At 60.7% G+C, this 26351-nt stretch overlaps 3 protein-coding genes across 6 annotated transcripts; 2 read left to right on the top strand and 1 right to left on the bottom strand.

Annotated features, from left to right (window-relative positions):
• The first annotated feature begins 105 nt into the window (after positions 1 to 105).
• LOC135576568 (COUP transcription factor 1-like) lies at positions 106 to 7358 on the top strand. Its single transcript, XM_065042877.1, has 3 exons — positions 106 to 1630; positions 4291 to 4809; positions 6140 to 7358. The coding sequence occupies exons 1-3, from the start codon at positions 1324 to 1326 to the stop codon at positions 6412 to 6414; spliced, it is 1101 nt and encodes a 366-aa protein (XP_064898949.1). The 5' UTR covers positions 106 to 1323; the 3' UTR covers positions 6415 to 7358.
• A 2367-nt stretch (positions 7359 to 9725) lies between these two features.
• On the bottom strand, positions 9726 to 26033 carry LOC135576565 (uncharacterized). The gene is made up of 2 exons (XM_065042859.1): positions 14178 to 26033; positions 9726 to 13555 (listed from the first exon to the last, which is right to left on the bottom strand). Exon 1 carries the CDS (start codon positions 24670 to 24672, stop codon positions 23758 to 23760), a length of 915 nt encoding a protein of 304 aa, XP_064898931.1. The 5' UTR covers positions 24673 to 26033; the 3' UTR covers positions 9726 to 13555; positions 14178 to 23757.
• Positions 11105 to 19243, top strand: HJV (hemojuvelin BMP co-receptor). 4 transcript variants are annotated; one of them, XM_065042857.1, is made up of 4 exons: positions 11105 to 11206; positions 14082 to 14260; positions 15799 to 16295; positions 17434 to 19243. In XM_065042857.1, the coding sequence occupies exons 2-4, from the start codon at positions 14164 to 14166 to the stop codon at positions 18037 to 18039; spliced, it is 1200 nt and encodes a 399-aa protein (XP_064898929.1). In that variant the 5' UTR covers positions 11105 to 11206; positions 14082 to 14163; the 3' UTR covers positions 18040 to 19243. The 4 variants fall into 4 exon arrangements, with proteins under 4 accessions (XP_064898929.1, XP_064898927.1, XP_064898930.1 ...); XM_065042855.1 differs by lacking the exon at positions 11105 to 11206 and adding an exon at positions 11452 to 11586; XM_065042858.1 differs by lacking the exon at positions 11105 to 11206 and adding an exon at positions 11471 to 11586 and having other exon boundaries at positions 14087 to 14260.
• Positions 26034 to 26351: the final 318 nt, after the last annotated feature.

Here is a 26351-nt window from a genome sequence, read left to right as displayed (position 1 = left end):
GCCGATGACGACACCACTCCCCGCCCACATGCCCTTATATGGCGCGGCGGGGCCAATCCGGACAGTGCGGGGCGGGGTGTTGGCTGCACGTGACGCGCGGCGGACCTGGGTGAGAACGGCGTGTCCGTGCGGGAACACGCGTGGGACCCGCCGGTGTGCACGGGTCGCTCCACAGCCCAGCCCGGAGCACGCCCCTGTTGCACAAGCCCCCCCCGTTGCACTCTCGTGTCCCCGTGCACCCCCCTGTTGCACACCCGTGTCCCCGTGCACCCCCCCCCGTTGCACACTCGTGTCCCTGCACACCCCACGCCCCCCCCATTGCACACATGGACCCATTTGCACACGCAGACATTGCACACCCAGGTCCCCGCACCCACTCCCCCCGGTTGCACGGGGGGCGGGCACCAACACCCCCTACGTCCCCCCCGCCTTGCACAGGCTCCGCTCGCCCCCCACGCCCCCCGTGGAGCGGCCGGTTCCTCCCCAGGGGCCGGGCTCTCGCTGCCGCCGGCCCCGGGGGGTCGGGCCGGTTCCCCGGGGGGCGGCCAGGACTGGGCAGCACCAGCCGCGCCGGGGGGGCGCTGGGACAGCCCTCCCCCCGCCGCCAGCCCGCCCCCCCGATCCTCCCGCAGCTCCGGGCAGCCCCGCGGGGAGGGGAATTAACTTTCCTCCTCCTCCCGTTCCTCCGCCGCCGTCAGTCCTTCCCGTCCCCGGCCTCTCCCGCGTCCGCCGGCCCGGGGGGTCCTTCCCCGCCCGGGCTCCGCGTTCCCGGAGGGGCTTTTCCAGGGTCCCCTCGCCATCCCGGGCTCCTTTCCCTCAGCCCGGGCGCTCCCTGCTCCGTGTTCCTTGCCCCGTTCCCGCGTCCCCGGATCTTCTTCTTCATCCCCGAATCCCCTTCTCCATCCCGGGATCTTCTTCTCCATCCCCAGATCCCCCTTCTCCACTCTCTATCCCGGGGCTTCTTTCCCATCTCTCCATCCCAGAACTCCCACCTCCATCCCAGACCCCCCATCTCCATCCCGGGTTCCCCATCTCCATCCCAGAACCCCCATCTCCATCCCGGGTTCCCCGTCCCAGAACCCCCATCTCCATCCCGGGTTCCCCATCTCCATCCCAGGTTCTCCATCTCCATCCCGGGTTCCCCTTCTCCATCCCAGGTTCTCCATCTCCATCCCCGGTTCCCCATCTCCATCCCGGGTTCCCTCCCTCCATCCCAGACCCGCCTCTCCATCCCCGGCTCCCCCTCTCCCTCCGCATCCCCTTGCCCCCCATCCCTTCCCCTAAGACACCCCCTTCCCCGGGGGCTCCCTCCGTTCCCCCGGCATGGCTCTGGCGGCGGGGCCGTGGCCGGAGCCGCCGCCTCCCCCTCCTCCTCCTCCCGCCCCCGCGGTGCCGGAGGCGGCGGGGAAGGCTGCGGGGGACTGCCTGGTGTGCGGGGACAAGGCGAGCGGCAAACACTACGGGCAGTTCACCTGCGAGGGCTGCAAGAGCTTCTTCAAGCGCTCCGTGCGGCGCAACCTGTCGTACAGCTGCCGGGGGGGCCGCGACTGCCCCGTGGACCAGCCCCACCGCAACCAGTGCCAGTACTGCCGGCTGCGCAAGTGCCTCCGCGTGGGGATGCGCAGGGAAGGTGGGACACGGGGGACAGCGGGACATGAGGGATATGGGGGAGAGTGGGACGTGGGGACAGCAGGACATGGGGGATATGGGGGACAGCGGGGACATGGAGGACAGTGGGACATGGGGACAGCGGGACATGGGGGACAGTGGGACGTGGGGACAGCGGGACGTGGGGGATATGGGGGACAGCGGGACGTGGGGACAGCGGGACATGGGGGATATGGGGGACAGTGGGACATGGGGACAGCGGGACGTGGGGGATATGGGGGACAGCGGGACGTGGGGACAGCGGGACGTGGGGGACATGGGGGACAGCGGGACGTGGGGACAGCGGGACATGGAGACAGTGGGAACATGGGGGGCAGCGGGACATGGGGGACAGTGAGGACAGCAGGGACAGCGGGACATGGGGGACAGTGGGGACATGGGGACAGTGGGACATGGGGAACATGGGGGGACAGCAGGACATGGGGACAGCGGGGACATGGGGGACAGTGAGGACAGCAGGGACAGCAGGACATGGGGGACAGCAGGGACATGGGGGACAGCAGGGACATGGGGAACATGGGGGGGCAGCGGGGACATGGGGAACATGGGGGGACAGCAGGACATGGGGACAGTGGGGACATGGGGGATATGGGGGACAGCAGGACGTGGGGGACAGTGGGGACAGCAGGGACATGGGGGGACAGAGGGGACATGGGGGGACGAGGGGGAACAGAGGGAGAGGGGATTGGGGAAAAGGGAGAGCGGGGGAGAGGGTGGAAAAGAGGGAGAGAAGATGGAGAGGGAGACGGGGCAGGAGGAAAGAGGATGGAAAACGCGAAGCTGGGAAGAGAATGGAAAAGGAGAGAGGGTGGGAAGAGAGAGGATGGATGGAAGAGGCTGCAGAAGGTGTGAGGGTGGAAAAGAGGGGATGGAAAAGGAGAGAGGGTGGAAAAGAAGGAGAAGGGTGAGGCTGCCAAAGGGAGAGAGGGCGGAAAAGGAGTGAGGATGCAAAAAATAGGAGAGGAGATGGAAAAGGAGCAGAAAAGTTGGAAAAGAAAGAACAGAAAAGAGGGAGAGGGGTGGAAAAGAGGAGAAATGCTGGAAAAAGAAGGGGGCTCAGGGTGATGTGAGGGGGCTCAGGGTGACGCGAGGGGGCTCAGGGTGATACGAGGGGGCTCAGGGTGACGCGAGGGGGCTCAGGGTGATGTGAGGGGGCTCAGGGTGACGCGAGGGGGCTCAGGGTGATGTGAAGGGGGCTCAGGGTGATGTGAAGGGGCTCAGGGTGATACGAGGGGGCTCAGGGTGACGCGAGGGGGCTCAGGGTGATGTGAGGGGGCTCAGGGTGACGCGAGGGGGCTCAGGGTGACACGAGGGGGCTCAGGGTGATGTGAAGGGGCTCAGGGTGACGCGAGGGGGCTCAGGGTGATGTGAAGGGGCTCAGGGTGACGCGAGGGGGCTCAGGGTGACACGAGGGGGCTCAGGGTGATGTGAAGGGGCTCAGGGTGACGCGAGGGGGCTCAGGTTGATACGAGGGGGCTCAGGGTGACGCGAGGGGGCTCAGGGTGATGTGAAGGGGGCTCAGGGTGATGTGAGGAGGCTCAGGGTGACGCAAGGGGGCTCAGGGTGATGTGAAGGGGGCTCAGGGTGATGTGAAGGGGCTCAGGGTGACGCGAGGGGGCTCAGGGTGACGCAAGGGGGCTCAGGGTGATGTGAAGGGGCTCAGGGTGACGCGAGGGGGGTTGTGGCGTTGCGGGGACCCCCAGGACCCCCCAGTTCCCGCGACCCCAGTCCCGACCACTGGCTGACACTCCGGACTGCCATGCTGCGGTAGGCTAAGCCTGGCTCACAGCCTGGCTCAGAGCCCGGCCCAGGCCTGGCCCTGCGGGGGGAGAGCGGAGCGCCCACCCGCCACGGGCACAAAACATTAAACACAACTTGTTATTTTATTTTATTTTATTTTATTTTATTTTATTTTATTTTATTTTATTTTATTTTATTTTAAGGCCAAGGTGTCAGTAAAACCCGAGGTGGGACCCAGAGGGGACCTCGTGTCCCCCCCCAGCACCTCCTGGGGGACCCTCATTGACAGCCGCCCCTTGCAGGAAGGGGGGGTCACCAAGTACTTGCTTGGCCCCCCCGAGTCCACCGTGCTCTATTCTATGGGCGTCCCGGATGAAGAACTCGGGATGGGGGGAATGGGGTTTGGGGACCAGTGGGGGGGTTTGCCCCGGTTTGGGTGGCACGTCCCCCTCTAACAGGGATGGGGCACTTATGTGATCTTGGGGACCCTCCAGCACCCACCCTGATGTATCTAATCCTGGGGGGACCTTTTAGCACCCACCCTGCACCCCAACATGGGTTATTTAATCCTGGGGTGTTCAGGGGACACAAAGTGATGGTGATGGGATAGGACACCCCCATGGCTTTTGCAATCTTGGGGACCCTCCACCACCCACCCTGGTGTATTTAATCCTGGGGGGACCTTTTAGCACCCACCCTGATGTATCTAATCCTGGGGGGACCTTTTAGCACCCACTCTGCACCCCACCCTGATGTACTTAATCCTGGGGGACCTTTTAGCACCCACCCTGTGCCCCCCCAGTGTATTTGACCCCGGGGTGCTGGGGGGGGGGCACAAGTGCCGGGCGGGGGTCGGGTGCTGACGTGCCGCTCCCCCCGCAGCCGTGCAGCGTGGCCGCATGGCCCCCCCGCCGAGCGGCCAGCACCCCCTGCTCCCGGGGGACCCGTACGGCGGCCACGGCTACCTGAGCGGCTTCATCTCCCTGCTGCTCCGCGCCGAGCCGTACCCGCCGGCGCGCTACGGCGCGCTGCAGCCCGGCGGCGTGCTGGGCGTCGAGGGCGTCTGCGAGCTGGCCGCCCGGCTCCTGTTCAGCGCCGTCGAATGGGCCAAGGGCGTCCCCTTCTTCCCGGAGCTGCCGCTGGCCGACCAGGCGGCGCTGCTGCGGGGCGGCTGGAGCGAGCTGTTCGCGCTGAACGCGGCGCAGGCGGCGCTGCCGGTGCACGCTGGGCCCTTGCTGGCGGCCGCCGGGCTGCACGCGGCACCGGGCGCGGGCGCCGAGCGGGTGGTGGCCGCCATGGAGCAGGCGCGGCTGTTCCAGGAGCAGGTGGAGAAGCTGCGGGCGCTGCGCGTCGACGCCGCCGAGTTCGCCTGCCTCAAGGCCCTGGCGCTGTTCTCACCCGGTGAGGGGCGGGGCCTGGAGGGGAGGGGCGGGGCTTAGTGGGGTGGGGTGGCGGGCGTGGCTGGGTGGGGTTGGGGTGGGGTGGGGGTTGATGGTTGTGCAGGGAGTGAATGGGCTTAAGGGATGGGTGTAGCTAAATGGGGTGTGGTTGAATGGGGTGGGGTTAAATGGGGAGGGGCTAAATGGGGTGGGGTTGAATGGGGTGTGGTTAAATGGGGTGTGGCTAAATGAGGTGGGGTTAAATGGGGTGGGGTAAATGGGGTGGGGCTAGACTGGGTGTGGTTGAATGGGGTGTGGTTAAACAGGGTGTGGTTAAACAGGGTGTGGTTGAATGGGGTGTGGTTGAATGGGGTGTGGTTAAACGGGGTGTGGTTGAATGGGGTGTGGTTAAACGGGGTGTGGTTGAATGGGGTGTGGCTAAATGTCGTGGCGTTAAGTGGGGTGGGATTAAATGGGCTGGGGCTAAATGGGGTGGGGCAAAATGAAGCGGGACTTCATGGGGTGGGTGTTGATGGGTGTGCAGGGAGTGAATGGGCTGGGGGTGACTGGGTGGGGCCAAAGAGGGTGGGGCTTAATTGGGAGGGACTTAATGGGGTGGGGTCAGGGTGGAGCTTAATTGGGTCGGGCTTAATGGGGTGGGTCTGGGGTGGGGCTTAATTGGGAGGGACTTAATGGGGTGGGGTCAGGGTGCACTTTAATGGGTCAGGCTCAGGGTCAAGTTAAATGGACTGGGTGGGGCTCAATGAGGTGGGGCTGGGGCGGAGCTTAATTGGGTGGAGGTTAATAGGGTGGGGCTCAGGGTGGAGCTTAATGGGGTGGGGCAGGGGTTGAGCTTAATTGGCTGGAGCTAATGGTGTGGGGCTGGGATGGGGCTTAATTAGGTGGAGCTTAATGGGGTGGGGCTGGGGTGGGGCTTAATTGGGAGGGATTTAATGGGGTGGGGTCAGGGTGCATTTTAATGGGTCAGGCTCAGGGTCAAGTTAAATGGACTGGGTGGGGCTCAATGAGGTGGGGCTGGGGTGGGGCTTAATTGGGTGGAGCTTAATGGGGTGGAGCTTAATGGGGTGGGGCTGGGGTGGAGCTTAATTGTGTGGCGCTTAATGGGGTGGAGCTTAATGGGGTGGAGCTTAATGGGGTGGAGCTTAATGGGGTGGGGCTTAATTGGAAGTGACTTAATGGGATGGGGTCAGGGTCAAGTTAAATGGACTGGGTGGCCTCAATGAGGTTTGGCTGGGGTGGGGCTTAATTGGGTGGGGCTTTCTGGGCTGTGTCTGGGTGGAGCGCAGGGGTGCCGGAGCCGCTGCGGCGTGGCTCAGTGCCGTGTCCCGCAGACGCGGCGGGGCTGCAGGAGCCGGCGCGCGTGGCGGGGCTGCAGGAGCGGGCGCAGTGCGCGCTGGAGGAGCACGAGCGGCGGCAGCACCCGGCGCAGCCCGCGCGCTTCGGCCGCCTCCTGCTGCGCCTGCCCGGCCTGCGCGGCCTCTCGGCGCCCGGCATCCAGCAGCTCTTCTTCAGCCGCCTGGTGGGCAAGACCCCCATGGAGACCCTGGTCCGCGACATGCTGCTGGCCGGGGCCGCCCTCGCCTGGCCCTACGGCCCCGTGCAGTGACCCCCGGCACGGGACGGGGACCCCCAGCAGGGGGACGCGCGGGAAGGGACCCCAAGGATGAGGCCCTAAGGATGGGACCACAAGGATGGGACCACAAGGGTGGGACCACAAGGGTGGGACCTCATGGTTGGACACCCCAAGGAGGGGAACCCAAAGGTGGGACCCCAAGGAGGGGAACCCAAAGATGGGGATCCCAAGGTTGGGGACCCAAAGATGGGGATCCCAAAGTGGGACCTCATGGTTGGAGACCCCAAGGAGGGGAACACAAAGGTGGGACCCCAAGGTTGGGGACTCAAAGATGGGGATCCCAAAGGTGGGACCCCAAGGTTGGGGACCCAAAGATGGGGATCCCAAAGGTGGGACCTCATGGTTGGAGACCCCCAAGGAGGGGACCCCAAAGGTGGGGAACCAACAGATGGGACCCCAAAGATGGGGATCCCAAAAATGGGGATCCAAAAGGTGGGACCTCATGGTTGGAGACCCCAAGGAAGGGACCCAAAGATGGGACCCCAAGGTTGGGGACCCAACAAAAGGGACCCCAAAGGTGGGATTCCCAAGGACGGGACCTCATGGTTGGAGACCCCAAGGAGGGAACCCCAAAGGTGGGGGAACCGATGGATGGAACCCCAAACGTGGGACCCCAAGGTTGGGGATCCTGCAAGTGGGACCCCAAGGATGGAGCCGGCGCCAGGGATGCTGCCGGGGACTTCCCCCATTTACGGCAGAAAAGCAGGTTTTTGGGGTAACCCCAGGAGCGCCGGGGCACAGCTGTTCATGGAGAAGCCAAAGCCTGTCTTGTGTCCCGCTCCGGGGCACCAGAACGGCTGCTATTGCTCATTTCCTTACCGGTTCCCGGTCCCCTGCGCCCCCGCCCTCACGGGTTACGGGGCCACTTTGTTAATTTGAATTTATCTCATTAAAAATATAGAATTCTACAAATTCAACAGTTTTTTGGTTTCTGCCCTTTTTTTTTTTGGTGGAATTGCAAGGAAAAGTGACGGTGGGTGCTGTCAGTAATGGGCCCAGTCTGATCCCAGTATGGCCCCAGTATGTACCCCGGTCTGATCCCAGTATGTACCCCGGTCTGATCCCAGTATGGCCCCAGTATGTACCCCGGTCTGATCCCAGTATGTGCCCCGGTCTGATCCCAGTATGGCCCCAGTATGTACCCCGGTCTGATCCCAGTATGTGCCCCAGTCTGATCCCAGTATGGCCCCAGTATGTACCCCGGTCTGATCCCAGTATGTACCCCGGTCTGATCCCAGTATGGCCCCAGTATGTACCCCGGTCTGATCCCAGTATGTACCCCGGTCTGATCCCAGTATGGCCCCAGTATGTACCCCGGTCTGATCCCAGTATGTGCCCCAGTCTGATCCCATTATGGCCCCAGTATGTACCCCGGTCTGATCCCAGTATGGCCCCGGTCTGATCCCAGCATGGCTCCGGTCTGATCCCAGTTTGGACCCAGTCTGATCCCAGTATGTACCGCAGTCTCACCCCAGTATGGCCCCAGTCTCACCCCAGTACGCACCCGCTCTGATCCGGTTTGGCCTGCCCCCCCGCAGCGCCGGGCCGGGGGGTTGCTGTTTAATGGCCGATTTTCAACAGCCATTAGGGAGAAGTCAGCTCTGGCCTTTTCGAGCAGCGCGTCCCACCCCACAAACCGCGCGGTCAGCAAACACGGGGGGACGCGGCGCTTTGGCTCCAGACCCAGCTGGAAAAGGCCACAGCGAGGAGTCATTGTCCCGGGGGGGGAGCACCAGGACCCAGCGGGGGCTTTGACCCCCGAGGGGTGTGAAATCCACACCGAAATACCCCAATTGCGCGGTACCGCGGGCGGGCGCTGCGGAGCCACGGGGGCGCGGGCAGGACCGGACCCTGGGGTGAGCTCAGCGCAGCAGCTGCCCCCCCGCCCTGGGGACACCGAGGCCCATGGGGACAGGACGCCCCATGTCCCCACATGGAGAACTCGGCAAGGTCGCGGCGGTGCCGGAGTCAATTTACAGCCCTGACATTAATGCGCCGAGGAAATCCGGCAGCGCGGCGCTGGGCCGGTCGTACATGGCGGGAGGATTTATCGTGTCTCTCTGTCTGTCCCCATCCCCGTCTCCAGCTCTGTCCCTGTCCCCGTCCTCATCCCCATTCCTGTCCCTTTGCCCATCCCCATCCCCATCCCCATCTCCATCCCATTCCCGTCCCCATGCCTGTCCCCATCCCCATCCCATCCCCATCCCATCCCCATCCTATTCCCGTCCCCATTCCTGTCCCCATCTCATCTCCATCCCAGACCCGTCCCCATTCCTGTCCCCACTCCTGTCCCCATCCCCATCCCATTCCTGTCCCCATTCCCATCCCATCCCCATCTCCATCCCATCCCTCTCCCCATTCCTGTCCCCATTCCCGTCCCCACTCCTGTCCCCATCCCCTCATCCCGGGGGAACCACCCTCATCCAAACATGAAGATCTGGGGAAAAAAGCCCCAAATCAACAGGAAAATGCTACTGGTGACACCAGGTGCCGCTGCCCCCGAACAGCGGTGAATCACCCCCCGACCTCCCGCCCCACGCAGCCTAATTAAGTTCCTAACGAGCTTAATTCCCTGTTGAGTCAACACCACGGTCCAGCACCCCGGCCCCCATCCTGCTCCGTGCCTCAGTTTCCCCAACAGGGAGGGGCTGGAAAGTGGAAAATTAGGGGTCCCCAGCACCCACGTCCCCTCCCTCGTTAACCAGGCGCCTCGTTATGCTCAGTGTCCCCTGGGGATGTGACAACGGGACGTCCCCGCGGCTGCTCCCCCGCAATCCATCTTCTGGAGAAAAGCGCAGCCCTGGCGGGGGCGGGCGGCCCTTCCCGTAAGCGCTCGTTAATTTATTAATGAACATTAATTGCAGGATTACAGGACGTGGAAATCAGCCGAGGTGACGGCGATGACGGCTTGTGGCGCCGGGATGAAGGATCGTTGGGTGCTGGGTGCAAAGGGACGGGGAGCGTGGGCTGGTGACACAGGGACAGTGGCACCGAGGGACACGCCGGGTGTCTGTCCCATTGTCCCCGGGCCACTGTCCCCAAGGCGGGGAGGTGGGACACTGGGGACACCAATGCTGTGGATGGGACTGGGAGCATCTCTTGTGTGTCCCTTAAGCTCAAGCATCCCTGGAGCCTGAGCACCCCTTAAGCTCGAGTATTGCCTAAGCCTGAGCATCCCTTAAGCCTGAGCATCCCTTAAGCCTGAGCATCCCTTAAGCCCGAGCATGGATACCGGTGCGGCCGCTGCCCCCCCCGCCATGGCCAGCGAAAGGTCAACCCCTGACTAGTTCGTTATCATTAGCGAAGGCCAATTTAATCACGGCCGTTGACAAATAAATCACGGCGGACAGCCGGGGGCGCCCCCCCCCCGCCTCCGAGGTTGACGAATCTCCCGCTCGGTCACCCCCCCCGAAACCCGGAGGTTTTGGCCTCTTTCGCCCAAATCCGAAAGGACGTCGTAAATCAGCATCCATCAGGCTGTCAGCCTGAAGGTCAAGGTCACGGTGGGAAAGGCCAAGGGCCGGGGGGGCGGGTGGGGGTGCTGGGGCCGGGGGGGCGCTGGGGACACCCAAAAGCCGCCCGTTGCGGTGGGTTTGTCACCTCCCGCAGGGTCAGCGGCTCAGGGGACGCTCGGGGAAACCAAACCTAAACCCTCCCTGCCCCAGCAGCAGCCCCACAAAGCCGGGCTTGCCAAGGCTGGGCCCAGAAGGCCGGACCAGGGCCCAGCTTTTCCCCCTTCCCACTGTCCTTTGCGCCCTTTTTCTTGCTTTGTAAATATTCCAATGTGTCCCAGGTCCCGGCGCTGGGGGCGTCACCGTCCCGCTCCACGCCTCCACTCCCCTAAAAATGGACTGAATTCCCCACAATCCCCCCAAAAATCTGGCAGAAAGAAGCCTGGGGAAATAGCAGGATTGTAAAGCTCTGCTTGAACCGGCGATCAAGGACGTCCTGGTTTCCCACGGTGGATTCTCAGCCCGTTCCCCACGACGGGGTGTCCGTCTGTCCGCTCCGCCCGCTGGGCCCGCGGCCGTTCAGGTCGCCCGTCACACCATTGCACTCGCACATCTGCCTTTGCCCCCGTTTCGTGCCCCAAAAACGTCCCGGTGCCCCTTATTGAAGCTTAAAGCCCCGACGCCTCTTGAATCCAGGAGGGTTCAATCCGTTACTTTGGTTTAAAAAGAAATTAAAACTGTAACCTTTAGCAAAAGGCAGAGAAGCTGATTATAGGAAATCTATAAGGTTTCTATAAAATAAGGACAGGGATACGTCATTTCTTTGGGCTCGGACGGACTCTGAATTTATAAAGAGGAGCTGCCGCCAGCTCTAAGTCACGGGCTTAGTGGGTTTGCAGAGAGAAAACAGAGAATAAAATATAGTGAATAAAGTAGAAATAAATGTTTAAAAGCCAAAGCAAACTTGGATTAAGCCAACATACCTTAAACTAAACTTAAACCACGTTAAGCCGCCCCTCAGCGTTTCCCTCCCCACCTGTCCCGCCGTTTTTAGCGCCCAGCTGCCCTGCAGCAGGTGCCGGGTCATTTATCCTCCGGATGGGACGGACAGACGGACGGTTTGCTCTGGGGACGCCGGGCGGAGGGGACGGGGACTCGGTGGCGCCCCCACAGCTCCGCCACCCCCACTGCTCCCCGTCCAGGGCTCAGCACCGCGGTTTGTGGTCCTTCCCGGGACGCCCGAGCCGCAGGAACATGGAGACGAGCTCCGCTCAACCCGGACTCGGCGCCTTGGCGGGTTTTTCCGCCTCCAGGTGCTGCCGCTACCGGGACCCCCAGGGTCTCTTTGCACCCCAACCCGCTCGTTGCTCCCCCAAAGCCCCGACGGGCAGCCCCGCGCGGTTTGGCCGGGACCCGCGTCCCCCTCACCCCGTGTGCCCCATTTAGAGCTCGTGCTCCGGAATCCTTCGGCTCCTCTCCCCACTCCCCTCCCCACCAGAATCCGCCTTTCGGGGTCAGAAATGCTCCGGCTATTTTTAACGCCCCCGCTCCGCTCGCGGTGCGGACGAGCGGCACCGCTCAGCTGTTCGCTGCCCCCGGTGCCGCGGCATTGGCAGCCAAACCCGCGCCGGGACGGCACCCGCGGCCGCAGGGCTCAGGGACACTGGGCGGCGCGGGCGGCGGCGTTTGCCGGGTAAGTGGGGGCGATGCTGGGGGGCAGGAGGGTTTGTTTCTCCTCGCAGACCCGTCGCCTCTTTAGACCCGTTTTCTGAGTGTCCCCATCCCCGCGGGCCGTTTTGGGGGCAAACCTGGCGGTTTTGCGGCAGGTTCGCGGACACGACCGACGCCAAGCTGGGCTGGGCAAACCACATTGAACCCGAGCAGGTTAAATCTCCAAAACTCAACGGTTTAAACCAAAAGCCCTACCCGACCTCACCGCGGTCGCGGTTGGGCTGTGGCCGAGCTGTCACCGCGCCGTCCCCTCCCTTTGGGGGGGTGACGCGGCTCCAGGTGACAAAATACCTGCTTGGCACCAAAAGGTGACCACCGGGATCTGGGGCTCTTCCCCTGTCCTGGGCGCGGGGAAAACATCATTTTGGGGGCAGGAGGGGAATTTGGTGACCCAACCGCCTCCTCAATCAGTGGATTTTACTGGGGGGAGTTGGGGGGTAGATTTGGCTTTTGGCGGCGGTTTGGCGCTTGTCCGGGCGCTGTGGCGCGGGATTGATCCTCAGCACACACGGGACATGGGGAACGGCTGTGAGTTGCACCGGGGGGGGTCGAGGTGGGAATTGGGGTGATTTCTCCCCAAAGGGCTGTGGGTGTTGGAACAGGCTGCCCAGGGCAGTGCTGGAGTCGCCGTCCCTGGGGGGCTGGACACACAGATGAGGTTCTCAGGACACGTTCAGTGCCGGGGGGTTCTGGTTGGACTCCGTGATCTCGAGGGGCTTTCCCAACCAAATGATTCTGTGGTTGCACCAGACCCGTGTCCTACAACACACGCTGCAATACGGGTGTTATATTCTGGTTACCCCCCATTTCTCCTCTCTGCACCCCAACGCTCGCTCCGTGTCTCTCTACAAGAGACACGGTCAACAAAATTATTCCCTGTGGGAACTGGGTGTTTTTCCACGGGGACTCAGCCCAGGGTGCAACGCGACCCAGCAAAGGAAAATCAATGATCTCTGAGGATCCCGCAACCCCACGAGTGACACGAGTGTCACCGAGTGCCACCACCCAACTGGGGGGTCTGGGGGCTCCCAGCTCCTCCTCGTCCCCGCCGCCCGCCCCGTGTCACACACCGTGCCACTCACCGTCCCCCTCTGCCACCCTCCGCTTGTTGTTCTTGGCTGGGTTTGAGCCGGTCTAAATTTAGGCGGGTCTATTTCAACACCCATCCCCTGGCCCGCGGGGGGACGAGGACGGAGCAAAGGTAACGGGGGAGGAAGGGCAGGGACCGCGGGGTCCCATGCGGGGCTGCTCCCTGTGTCCCCAACCCAGGGGGGGACACCGGCACCTTGGATTTTATCCACGCGAGCCCGTGGAGGTGCCCAGGACCCAGGTTGGCGCTTTCTTGGCTGTCATTGCTCTGTCGGCCACTCAAGGTAGAGCTTGGTGACAAGGACAAGCCAGTCCCTGTGCGCACTGCGCGAGGAGCCGCGGGTACCGGGAACCAGCTCCTGGTACCGGGAACCAGCTCCTGGCACCGGAACCAGCTCCTGGCACCGGAACCAGCTCCTGGCACTGGGAACCAGCTCCTGGCACCGGGAACCAGCTGCGGGTACCGGGAACCAGCTCCCGCTACTGGGAACCAGCTCCCGGTACTGGGAACCAGCTCATTTCTGGCGGACTCGGATGCAGGTGAGTGGGGCTGGGACAAGGGTCCAAGTCACAGGACATTGTCACCAACACCATGGCGTCTGGTCCGTATCCAGGTGGCTCCAGAAAGAGGGAGGACTGGGGTGTCCGAGCCCCCGGCTCCATCTCCTCTCCCAGGTGGCATCGCCTTGGGCTTGTGGAGCATCTGCAGCCGCTGCCGCCGTCCTCGTCCCAACACTGTGGGGTCGGGACGTCCCAAAGAAGGTCCCATGGCCCGCAGGACCCATGGCTGGGTCCCTCCCGGCCCCGGCCAGAGCCACGTTACACATTAACCAGCTGTTTGCCTGCAGGGACAGGGACAGGGACAGGGACAGGGACAGGGACAGGGACAGGGACAGGGACAGGGACAGGGATGGGTCCCCTCTCTGTCACCATGGCCTGGGGAGTTTTTTTGGGGGGGATGGGCACCGAGAGGTCACGAGCTCCTGTGAGCCCCAAGAAAGGTGTTAAGCACGGTCAAGCAGGGTTAAGCCAGGCAGGGCGAGTGTCAAGGGCTGGACTTGATCTGGAGAAGTTTCTCTAGAGAATCGGAGAATAATTTGGGTTGGAAAAGCCCCTCGAGATCATGGAGTCCAAGTGTTACCCACCCCTGGCATTAAACATGGCCCTGAGAACCTCAACTCTGTGTATCCAACCCCCCAGGGATGGCGACTCCAGCACTGCCCTGGGCAGCCTGTTCAACACCCACAGCCCTTTGGGGAGAAACCACCCCAAATTTCCACCCTCAGCCTCCTCCAGCCCCTCCCCAGCCCCGTTCCCTCCTCTGAACCTGCTCCAGCTCCTCAAGCTCTTCCTTGTGTAATACCGCAGGGCAGCCGCACTGATAATCTGGATTTCCAGCCCTTGGTGAGGACCCCCCGGGTGAGGACCCCCCAGCTCTGCATGGATTGGAATGGGGACACCCACCTGCTGTAAGAGCCCGGGGCAGCTGGACAACCCTGGCTTCTTCTTCCTCCGAGCTCTCTTCCTCCTCCTCTCCTGCAGGCATGGTAAGGGGCTGCACGGGCACTCATTCCGATGAGGGTCCCCACGGGTGCAGGGGCGGACAGGGATGGTGGAGCTCCTGGGAGGCAACTGGGGCAAGGAGAAGGTCCTTGCATCATGCCCTTGGCCACCGGAGCCATGGGAAGGGCTGGCAGCTCCCCACCAGCATCACCTGCCCCTCGCAGGGCATTCCTCTGCAAGGACAGCATCCCGAGGACAGCATCCCAAAGGGAACATCCCAAAGAGAGCATCCCGAGGAGAGCATCCCAAAGAGAGCATCCCTAGGAGAGCATCCCAAAGGGAGCACCCCAAAGGGAGCATCCTGAGGAGAGCACCCCAAAGAGAGCATCCCTAGGACAGCATCCCTAAGAAAGCATCCTGAGGACAGCATCCTGAGGAGAGCACCCCAAAGGGAGCATCCCAATGAGAGCATCCCTGGGAGAGCATCCCAAGGAGACCATCCCAAAAGGAGCACCCCAAAGAGAGCATCCCCAAGAGAGCATCCCTGGGAGAGCATCCCTAGGAGAGCACCTCAAAGAGAGCACCCCAAAGAGAGCATCCCCAAGAGAGCATCCTAAAAGGAGCACCCCAAAGGGAGCATCCCTGGGAGAGCATCCCTAGGAGAGCATCCCTAGCAGAGCCTTTACAAAGCTCCATCATCTCCCTAAATCAGCCGGGGCCAGCAGGGCACCGCCCAAGTTCAAGGTCTCCCGGTGAGCGGCACCCGCCATGTGCAGCACTCGGTCCCAGCTCTGCCAGGAGAGCTGAGACCTCCACCCTCCAAAGCCTACATTGATTTCCCAGCACCCCACCCAGCTCGCATTCACCTGCCAGGGCGGCCGTCCTTATAACCCATTAGCTTAACGAGCCGGGGGTGTTCGTTAGCTCCTCCCGGAGCCGTGGGACACGGCGCAGCCCTGTGCGGCACCCAGCAGTCACGTTCCAGGGCCAGCGTGCCCTTGGTGCCACCGAGCCCCCGGCCAAGGAGCGACCGCACTGCCTGGCCAAGCTTGGAACGGGAAGAAGGGGTTTCCCGGCTCCGAAATTCTGTCCCTCTTGTCCCCTGGCAAGGCCTGGGGTGGAGAATCCGTCCCGGCCACGTCCCTGGGCCACGGTCCCATGGCTGCCCTTGGCTCCCGGCCCCGCGCGTGCCGCAGGTACCACCTCCTGTCCCCGCTGGGTCGGGAAGCCCCACCGGCACCTGCACCGGGACGTGCCCGCGGCGGGCAGCCCTGCGTTCGTTCCAATCAGGCCTGAAGGGAGCAGGTCAATTAAACTGGCCGCTGAGTTCGTTAGAACTGGGACACAAGTGCTTCCAGAAATCCCTCCATCATGGGACCACGAGGCAGCCTGTTCATCTCCACAAACCCTCCGGGGAAGAAATTACCCCAAATTTCCAGCCTCAGAGCCCAAGTCCCTCCCTGCGCAGCCGCTCTCGGGTAGCTGTGGCTGCCCTGGGCTGGGGGTGGGCGCAGGACGAGCTGCCGCCCCCCCGGGTCCCACAGCTCCACCGGGGCGCTCCCGGCCGCCCTGTCTCTCCCAGTCTCTTCCCAGTGCAAGATCCTGCGCTGCAACTCGGAGTACGTGGCCGCCACGCTCAACCTGCGCGGCGGCGGCAGGAACGGCGCGGTCTGCGACGCGCTGCGCTCCTACTCGCGCTGCACCCGCAGGACGGCCCGCACGTGCCGGGGAGACCTGGCCTACCACTCCGCCGTGCACGGCATCGAGGACCTCATGATCCAGAACAACTGCTCCAAGGACGGCCCCACGTCCCCGCCGCGCCCGCCGGCCCCCGACCACCAGGGCTTCGAGTCGCTCGACGTGTGCGACTACGAGAAGAGTTTCCTCTACAAGCACGGGCAGCCCCCCAGCTACCAGCACTGCGCGGCTTTCGGGGACCCCCACATCCGCACCTTCCACCACGACTTCCACACCTGCCGGGTGGAGGGCTCCTGGCCACTCCTGGACAATGACTACCTGTTCGTGCAAGCCACCAGCTCGCCGGTGGCGAAGGGCTCCAACGCGACGGTCACCAGCAAGGTAACGCAGGGCTCCACGGCAAACCACGCGGCCCTGCACCCCCGAAAATGGCTGGAGAGGGCAGCAGTAGCTTCAGCTGAACGCGGGTGGGAGCAGGAGTGAGGTCTGCGGGCACCGCGGTCCTTGGGGACAGGACAGGAGAGACCTGCAAACACTCCCATTGGTGCCCGGGGATGGGTTATCGCGAGGTCCACGGGTGACCTGGACAGCCATGGAATCAGAGAATCCTTGAACCATAGAGTCCTTGAGCCATAGAATCATGGAATCTTTGAACCATAGAATCATAGAGTCCTTGAACCATAGAATCATAGAATCCTTGAACCGTAGAACCATAGAATCCTCGAACCACAGAGTTCTTGAACAATAGAATCATGGAATCCTTGAATCATGGAATTATAGAATCCTCAAACCATAGCGTCCTTGAACCATAGAATCACAGAATCCTTGAACCATAGAATCACAGAATCCTAGAACCGTAGAATGCCCTGAGCTGGAATGGACCCACAAGGATCATCGAGTCCCACTCCTGTCCCTGCACAGGACACCCCCAAATTCACAGCAGCCTGTGCGCTTGGCTCCACCTCAGTTGTCAGTGGTTAAACGGTATTAAAGAAAGAAAGGAAGGAAGGAAAGAGGGAAACGTTGCTGCTTCCCCAAAAGGACGGTGGCAACGTGTGAGAGATGATCTGGGGCAGGTGGGTGAATCAGTGAAGCTGATGTGTGGGACATGCTCTGTCCTCCCCTAGAGGGGTGATAGCTGGGGTGGGGACACGGCACCACGTTCACAGCCAGCAGGTGAGACCAAACCCCCTCTAGAGTTCCACAAACACCGAAGGGAGGTGGGAGCGTGGAGGGGTTGGTGTCTCCTCCCAGGTAGCAAAGGACCAGAGGAAACGGCCTCAAGTTGCTCCAGGGGAGGGTGAGGGTGGAAATTTGGGGTGATTTCTCCCCAAAGGGCTGTGGGTGTTGAACAGGCTGCCCAGGGCAGTGCTGGAGTCACCGTCCCTGGGGGGTTGGATACACAGATGAGGTTCTCAGGGACACGGGGCAGTGCCGCGGGTGGGTTATGATTGGACTTGGTCACCTTGAGGGTCTCTTCCAACCCAACCGGTTCTCCGATTCTCTGCCCCCTCTGCAGCTCACCATCATCTTCAAGAACATGAAGGAATGCATCGACCAGAAGGTCTACCAGGCCGAGATCGACAACCTGCCGGCGGCTTTCGAGGACGGCTCGGTGAACGGGGGCGAGCGGCCGGGCGGCAGCAGCCTGGCCATCCGGGAGCGCAGCCCCGGGCGGCACGTGGAGATCCGCGCCGACTACATCGGCACCACCATCGCCGTGCGCCAGGCCGGCCGCCAGCTCTCCTTCGCCATCCGCGCGGCCGAGGAGGTGGCGCGGGCCTTCACGGCGGAGCAGGACCTGCAGCTGTGCGTGGGCGGGTGCCCGCGGAGCCAGCGCCTGTCCCGCAGCCCGCGCGGCCGCCTGCCCGCCGAGACGGCGCGGGCGCTCTGCAAGGAGCTGCTGCCCGTGGAGGACGTCTACTTCCAGTCCTGCGTCTTCGACGTGGTCACCTCGGGCGACGCCAACTTCACCATGGCGGCCCACGGCGCCCTGGAAGACGCCCGCGTTTTCCTTCCCGACGCGGAGAAGCTGCACATCTTCCAGGCCGGGGCGAGCTGCCCGCGCGGCTCCGCGTCCTTCCTCCTCCTCCTCCTCGCCTCTGCTTTGTGGGTTGGTCTGTAGCACTTTTGAGTCTCGCCGCGTCGGAAGAAGGAACCGCAGACCTCAGGAGGCGGGGGATGAGGGACCCCCGTGCGCTGCCCTCGCGCAGGCGGCTCCGACCGGACCCGCTTCCTCTCCCAAAGGCAGATCGCTGCTTTTTCCAGTGGATTCTGATGCTTTTCCTCTTCCCCAGAATCATCAAATCATCAAATCCCAGGTTGGAAGGGACCTCGAGGATCATCTGGTCCAACTTGTCTTGGCACAACACGGTCTGGACAAGCCGACCCTGTCCAAACGAACCCCAAACGCGCCCAACGTTGGGGATTCCGCCGCTCCCTGAGGAAATTACCCCAACGCTGATTGTTCTCATTGTGAACAACCTTCTTCTCCCCCAGGAACCCGATGAGGACGTGGCAGCTGGTTTAATAAAGAGAGAAACGTGGGGCGAAGAGGCGTTCCGAAAACCCCGCTGCCCCCGAGGCCTCTCCAGGAACTCACTTCACACCTTTTCGCTGTTACCGTAGCCGGTTTTGCTCAGGGCACCCACGGGTTCCGCAGGAACAGCCTCCAAACCCAGATCTCCAGTTTGAGCACTTAAAAACCACATTGTTTGGTGGATTTTGGGGCCCTCAACGCAGCTGCTTCCACAGTCCCACGACGAAAAAAAAGGCAATCAGTCTGGTTTTGGGGCATCGTGAGCACGGGTTGGGATCTCAGGGCTGCAAACCCACCGTCTCGTGCTGTATTCTTCGTTTCTGGATGAATGACGTGCTGGTTTGCAGCGCCGGAGCCGCGGAGCGTTGAGCTCCCGGCACCTCGGGCTCCGCTTGGTGTCCTGGCACCCGTCTGGTTGGTTTGGTGTCCTGGCACCCGTCTGGGACCCAATCCAGCCAGGTCTGGGCTGGGACCAGTGCTGAGTCCCAGCGAGGGAAGGTCCCCTGGGGCCACCGCGGCTCTGTCCCCGCACAAGCGCCCCCAGAGCCAGCGGGGCCGCGGGATTCCCTCGTGAAAACAGAGTTAATAGTGAAAAACACACAACAAAAGACGGCATCGATGGGCAGGGAACAACGAGCACATGTACAGAGCTATAGAGGTGAAGCCAAACGAGGCGTTTAATATATTTAAGAGGCTTTAAGTAAAGCGGATAGAGTTCTATAGAGAGTTCTATATGATCAGAGATATTTTCTGTATGGGTTTTTTAAATAAAGAGGACTTACATTCGGTGCCGCTGGGAGAACGGCGGCTCATGGGGCGCGGGGGTCTGTGGTTTTATAACCCTCACGTCGGTGTCTCTCAGCTTTGGTCCCTGTTCTGTTCCCGCTGGCCAAGGGCACAACGAGCTACAGAACGTTCTGGAGGAGGCTCCGCGCTTCCCGACCCGACGCCCACGCTGACGTGTTGGGGTTTCTCCACTTCCCCGCGAACCCCCGGAGGTTTGCCGTTAAACGTCCGGTTCCGAGTCCCCGTGTCCTGCCGCGTTTCCCTCCGGGCGGCAGCAGCGGCTGAAGACAAAGAGACAATAACGGCCCCGAGCCCGCTCGCCCGCAGCGCCTTGTGGGCCCCGATCACCCTGGGGACCGAGCTGGGCCAGCTGAGGAAATTAGGCAATAAAGAGTAAAAATTAAACAAAAGAAAAATCAAATTAAAATAACGTGTAACATATGACACGTGACATACAACATGTAACGTGACATACAACATGTAACGTGACATACAACATGTAACATGACATACAACATGTAACATGACATATAACATCTAACATGTGACATAGAACATACAACCTCTGACATATAACATGTAACACATAACATATAACATGACACATTACATGTAATATATGACACGTGATGTTTAACATCTAACATATGACATAGAACACATAACATGTAACATATGACACAGGACATATAACATGTAACATGACATCTAACATCTAACATGTGACATATAACATATAACATACATAACATATAACATATAACATATAACATATAACATATAACATATAACATATAACATATAACATATAACATATAACATATAACATATAACATATAACATACAACCTCTGACATATAACATGTAACACATAACATATAACATGACACATTACATATAACATATAATATATGACACATATTTAACATCTAACATGTGACATAGAACATATAACATGTAACACATAACACATAACATATAACATGTAACATATGATATATAACATCTAACATGTGACATAGAACATATAACATATGACATACAACCTCTGACATATAACATGCAACACATAACACGTAACACATAACATGTAACATATGACACACAACCTCTAATATATAATATGTAACATATGACACATGGCATATAACAGATGGCACATGACATGTAACATATGACACATGACATATAACATGTAACATATGACATACAACATATGATACATAACATCTCACATGTGACATAGAACATATAACATACGACATACAACCTCTGACATATAACATGTAACACATAACATGTAACCTATGACATGACATGTGACATGTAACATATAAAATATAACGATAAAATCAAAAACAAAAAGAGAAGAAAATAAGAGAAAAGAAAAGGAGAAAGATAAGAAGAGAAAAGAAAAATAATAATAATAATAATAACAAGTAAAATAAAAGTAAATAAAATAAAGGCCAGTGAAAGGCGGCCGCTTGGGGGCGTGGGAGCTGTTTCCCACAGCACCCGGAACGCCGCCCAACGACCGCAAAACGCGCCCCGGTGGGTTCGATGGTGCAAAGCACAACTACCCCCTGGGTACCGGGGCCCGCCAGGCAGAACCCAACCGGGAGGGGGGAATTCCCCCGAGAGCGCAGGGTCCCGCCCCCCGGAGCCACGGGCACCCCGGCCCAACCTGCGCTGCCTCCAGCGCCACCGAGCGGGCGGCCCAGCGCCCGCCGCAGCGCCGCGGCTCACCTCCGTGGTTGTGCAGCCCCCACGCTGCCCAACCCACACGTGTCCCCTCCACGCTGGGGAGGGGACAATGAACGGCGCCCCAAGGGCTCCGTTGCAGCAGCGGGATCTGCTGGGTCTGCCTGTGAAAGGGGATCCGAGACCCCTCAGGCACCATCCACCTGCAAAGCCCGTCAGGAACACCAAACATCCCCCACCAGGACCCTCAGGGACCATCCGGTCCAACTCCTCCTCCTGGGCTTCCTGAACCCAACCCAAGAGGACCCTTGGGGACTGAGGCCAGAGGTGACCGGAGCACCCCGAGCAGCCACGGGGCTCTGGAGCTCCTGGTTCTGGTCCTGGGGAGTCCCAGCAGGTCCTGACGCCACCACGTCCCTCACGTTGCCGCTTGGACCCGACCCGCTTAGACCCGAGCCGCTTAGACCCAACCAACTTAGACCTGACCTGCTTAGACCCGACCCGTGGCCTGGCCTAGCTGCAGCGGCCAAGGCGTTTGCGCCTGCTCTCCAGACGCTGCCCCGCATCCCCGGCGAGGGAGCAAAGCCATGCAGAGCCACTTGAAGCCTGCGAGGATGAATAAACAACGGCCTTTCCAGCCCTGACGGGTTGCAGTCGGAAATAAAGCAGCGGAACGTGGGCCCGGGTCCAGCCCGCCCAGGTCAGCGGGGCCGTTTCCATTGACGTCAGGAGAGCTTGGATCTCACCCTTGTATTTCCGAGCACATGCAACCTGCTAAAAAAGACGCTGGCAACCCCAGACGATGTTATGGGGCTGTTTGTGTCCAGATGCCCAACCTGGGCGGTTGAGACAAGGGGTTCTAGTCTGGGGTCAGAGCTGGGCTTTGCCAGCCCCAGGTTGTCACCGGTGGAAGGTGTGACAAGCTGGGGACAATGCGCTGCTCCGACGTCCCATCCCGCTCCGATTCCGCATCGTTCATGGAAAAGAACCTCGAAGCACAGAAAAATTAAACAAATAGTAATAATAAAATATATATATATAAAAGAAAGAAGCTGCCAGGGGCACTGGGCAGCGGGAGCGCGAAAACCAGATCCTGGGGTGTCCAACCTGCCCGTGTCCTCGTGAGGTGGCAAACGCCACAGCTGTCACCCCGTTCCAGCCATTCCTTCCCCTTCCCGCAAACACACGACGATTAACGCTCGTCATCACCCGCATTTACACCCTCAAAACACGAGAAATCGGCCAGAGAAGCCAAAGCGAAACGCGGCTTCGCTGCCCCCCTCTGGAACTGTGTACGGAATACGGGAATATCATCCAAATAGCATCCATGTATTGATAACCCAAAGACGCCAATAGCATCCCAATACACCAATGGAATCCAAATACGCCAATATAACCCAGATACGCCAATACAACCCAGATACGCCAATACAACCCAGATACACCAATATATCGCAGATATACCAATACAACCCAGATACGCCAGTATAACCCAGATACACCGATATAACCCAGATACAGCAATATAACCCAGATACAGCAGTATAACCCAGCTGAGCCGCCCTCCTGTGCCATTCCCGGCGGAGCCTCTAGATGTCCACACAGCCCAAACTATGCGAAAGGCCTCTGGGGACTGGAAGGACGTTCATCTGGGGACTCAAAGGATGTTCATCTGGGGACTGGAAGGGCGTTCATCTGGGGACTGGAAGGACGTTCATTTGGGGACTGGAAGGACATTCATCTGGGGACTCAAAGGATGTTCATTTGGGGACTCAAAGGACGTTCATCTGGGGACTCAAAGGCTGTTCATTTGGGGACTCAAAGGATGTTCATTTGGGGACTCAAAGGATGTTCATCTGGGGACTCAAAGGATGTTCATCTGGGGACTGGAAGGACGTTCATCTGGGGACTCAAAGGACGTTCATTTGGGAACTCAAAGGATGTTCATCTGGGGACTCAAAGGACGTTCACCTGGGGACTGGAAGGACGTTTGTCCTCACCCCAGCGCCACCCAACGCTCCAGCTTGTTCCACCGCCCGGAACCGCTGCCTGGGACGTGCTGAGAAGGACGCAGAGGGGACTGTCCCCCCTCAATTTCAGGCACCCAACCCGGCTCTCAGTGTTTGGGGTGACGTCTCCGCTCAGACCCCAGCGGCCCCCACTGCTGAAAATGAGGATTTTCCCCTGTTTCTTCACTTCCTCCAGCATGTGTTGAGGGCCAAAAGCAGGGATGGAAGCTCGGGAACCCTTTTGCTCTACGACACTTTTCCTCCCCATCACCCCGTATTTGGAGCCCGGCTGAAGGCGAAGAGCGGCGCGGGTCACGCTCTGGGGCTGCAGCGCCCCGGTTTGGGCTCCTCGCTGTGCCCGGGCGCCCGAGGGCTGCGCCCCGTCCGTTCTCACGGGCACTTGGCTCTTCCGCTTCCTCTTGAGAAACACCCGTGATCTGGTCAGAGCGGGAAGTGGAGGAACCCCGCGTGGCACAGGCCGCGCCGAGGCGGGAACCGGGGTCCAGGGGAGCGCCGCGCTGCCCCGGCCCTGAGAGCGTCGTCCTCGGGGCGGGGAGGGGAAAGGGGGCCCCGAGCTGAGCCCCAAAGCATCTCCATCCTCCGGAGCACAGGAAAACCAGGGAAAAAGGTGATTTTTGGGAACCCCAAACAGGGAGGAATTTGCAGCGCGTTCTGGGTCGAGCCCTGGGAACAGCACTGGATTCCAGCCACCACAAACCTCCGAATCCGCACCAAAACCGCTGCGGTTATTGAGAAACTGCCCCGGGACGCTCCCCTCCTGCCGCCAAACCTGGAACCCCCGGTGGAGTCACAAGCGAGCGGGGGGACAAGCATCAGCTTCCCGGAGCCACCGAATGCCGCTCGTGTCCCGTTGTGACCAATGACGTCCCTGCGACACAAACAACCGACCCGCGGGACACAAACAACCGACCCGTGGGACACAACCAACCGACCCGTGGGACACAAACAACCGACCCGCGGGACACAACCAACCGACCCGTGGGACACAAACAACCGACCCGTGGGACACAACCAACCGACCCGCGGGACACAAACAACCGACCCGTGGGACACAAACAACCGACCCGCGGGACACAAACAACCGACCCGCGGGACACAACCAACCGACCCGTGGGACACAAACAACCGACCCGCGGGACACAAACAACCGACCCGCGGGACACAAACAACTGACCCGCGGGACACAAACAACCGACCCGCGGGACACAAACAACCGACCCGCGGGACACAACCAACCGACCCGTGGGACACAAACAACCGACCCGCGGGACACAAACAACCGACCCGCGGGACACAAACAACTGACCCGCGGGACACAAACAACCGACCCGCGGGACACAAACAACTGACCCGCGGGACACAAACAACCGACCCGCGGGACACAAACAACTGACCCGCGGGACACAACCAACCGACCCACGGGACACAACCAACCGACCCGTGGGACACAACCAACCGACCCGCGGGACACACCGCGTCCCCAGCTCCCGCAGCGCCGGCACGCTCTGTCCCTTCGCTGGGACACAGCCCGCGCCTCCTCCTCCTCCTCTTCCTCCTCCTCCTCGCTTGGAATTTGCTGGAAGCAGCCATATATGGTGGGAAAAATGTATATATATATGGAGAAAACATCAGCTGCGGCAGGAAGCGGCGCTTTGCAGGGGGGCAGCGGCTCTTTGGGATGGGAGGAATTGGGGTTCTCCATGCTCCTCAAAACTGGGGAGAAAAGATACTCGTGTCCAGGTTTAATCACAGAAGCACAAAATCCTTTTGGTTGGAAAAGAGTTTTAAGATGGAGTCCAAGCGTGAACCCACCCGTGTCCCTGAGAACCTCATCTCAACCCTCCAGGATGGCGACTCCAGCACTGCCCTGGGCAGCCTGTTCAACAGCCACAGCCCTTTGGGGAGAGACCACCCCAAATTAACAACCTCAACCCCCGCTGTGCAACTCGCGACTGCTGCCCAGGTCCCTCAGTCCCCACCACACTGTGCTCCAGCCCCCCCAGCCCTGTCCCCTTCTCCGAAGCTCCTCAAGCTCCTCCTTCCCACGAGGAGCCCCCAGACCCCCAGGACTGGCGGTTTGTCCTCCCAGCGCCCGGCCCGCGGAATCACCGCAGGGTTCGGATGGCGGGATTAGGGGCGGTTTCCGGGTGTCACCGCGGCGCCCACATCTGCCGTACCCCCCATTCCCCCGCCCTGCCCCCGCTGCAGTGAGTCACCCCAGGGCCTGGTTTCTGGCTCGGCCCAACCCTGCAGCTCCTAAGCCGGGCTCTTCCCGCACCGTGAGTCACTCCACTCTCCATTCATCGCCGGGAGAGAATGGGTTGGGTTGGGACCTTGAAGATCATCCCATTCCAACACCTTCCACCAGGCCGGGCTGCTCCGAGCCTTGGGATGGGGCACCCAACCGACCCCCTGCCGAAGCATTCCTGCCTTAGATCTAACCCAAATCTACCACCTCGCAGCTCCAAACCAGCCCAGCGGAGCGAGGACGCTCCCACGAGCGGGTCCATGCCCAGAAACCCAACCAGCTTCTCCCCGCCGCCCTTTTCTGTTGAAGAATACGTGACATTTTGAAGCTTTTGCTTTGATAACCCAAATTCCCGCAGCGTTTCCAACCGCTTGCTCAATTCAGGGCGCTTGCTCGCGTGGGAAACCTTGCGAACCAAGTGCTGGCCCAAGCAAACCGAGCTGCTCCTCCTGCAGAAGGGCCGGGGAAGCGTTTCCAGTGGGACAAGGGTCAGGGGAACAAAGGGCAAAGCCAACTACAGATAGAGAGGTTTGGAGAGGATCGGGCTGCGGAATGTGCCCTGGACCGCGTCCCCGTTGGCTCGGGGCTCCGTCGCCCTCTGACACCGCCGGAATGCGCTTTACAGTCCGAGAGCTGGATGCGGCTCTTTCGGAACGACGGGCAGCGACGGAAACCGGAGAGCAGGAGCGTAAACACGGCTCCCAGCGGGGCCTCCGGGATCACGTACCGCACCGCCGGCAGGGCTGCGAGCGGGCCTCGCTTGGCCAAATTAGAGCAGATCTGTGATCCTCCGCTAATCCACTCTGTTAATGAATCTCTCGTGGCGCGGCAGGACACAATGGGCTGAGCCGGCCGGAGGCGGCAGGAAAGGGCGTTTCCTCCATCCCGCACCTGATCACGAAATCATCTGCTCGCGGCACGGAAACGCGCTGGGACGGCTGGATGGTCTGTGCCCGGTGGTCTATGGCCAGTGGTCTATCTGGCCGGTCTGTGCCCGGTGGTCTATCTGGCCAGTCTATGGCCGGTGGTCTATCTGGCCGGTCTATGCCCGGTGGTCTATCTGGCTTGTCTATGCCCAGTGGTCTATCTGGCCAGTCTGTGCCCGGTGGTCTATCTGGCTGGTCTATGCCCAG

Source organism: Columba livia, chromosome 28 (assembly GCF_036013475.1).
Source record: "Columba livia isolate bColLiv1 breed racing homer chromosome 28, bColLiv1.pat.W.v2, whole genome shotgun sequence".
Lineage (NCBI taxonomy): Eukaryota > Metazoa > Chordata > Aves > Columbiformes > Columbidae > Columba > Columba livia.
This window is presented reverse-complemented; position numbering and strand designations above follow the sequence as displayed.

What these genes read in the sequence shown, in the direction of transcription:
- LOC135576568 (XM_065042877.1), top strand. Translation starts at nt 1,324, where the DNA reads ATGGCTCTGGCGGCGGGGCCGTGGCCGGAGCCGCCGCCTCCCCCTCCT. An exon ending in CGTGGGGATGCGCAGGGAAG is followed by an intron (nt 1,631 to 4,290) that starts GTGGGACACGGG and finishes CTCCCCCCGCAG; the next exon opens with CCGTGCAGCGTGGCCGCATG. An exon ending in CCTGGCGCTGTTCTCACCCG is followed by an intron (nt 4,810 to 6,139) that starts GTGAGGGGCGGG and finishes CGTGTCCCGCAG; the next exon opens with ACGCGGCGGGGCTGCAGGAG.
- HJV (XM_065042857.1), top strand. Translation starts at nt 14,164, where the DNA reads ATGGGGACACCCACCTGCTGTAAGAGCCCGGGGCAGCTGGACAACCCT. An exon ending in CCTCCTCTCCTGCAGGCATG is followed by an intron (nt 14,261 to 15,798) that starts GTAAGGGGCTGC and finishes TGTCTCTCCCAG; the next exon opens with TCTCTTCCCAGTGCAAGATC. An exon ending in ACGCGACGGTCACCAGCAAG is followed by an intron (nt 16,296 to 17,433) that starts GTAACGCAGGGC and finishes CCCCCTCTGCAG; the next exon opens with CTCACCATCATCTTCAAGAA.
- LOC135576565 (XM_065042859.1), bottom strand. Translation starts at nt 24,672, where the DNA reads ATGGAGAACCCCAATTCCTCCCATCCCAAAGAGCCGCTGCCCCCCTGC.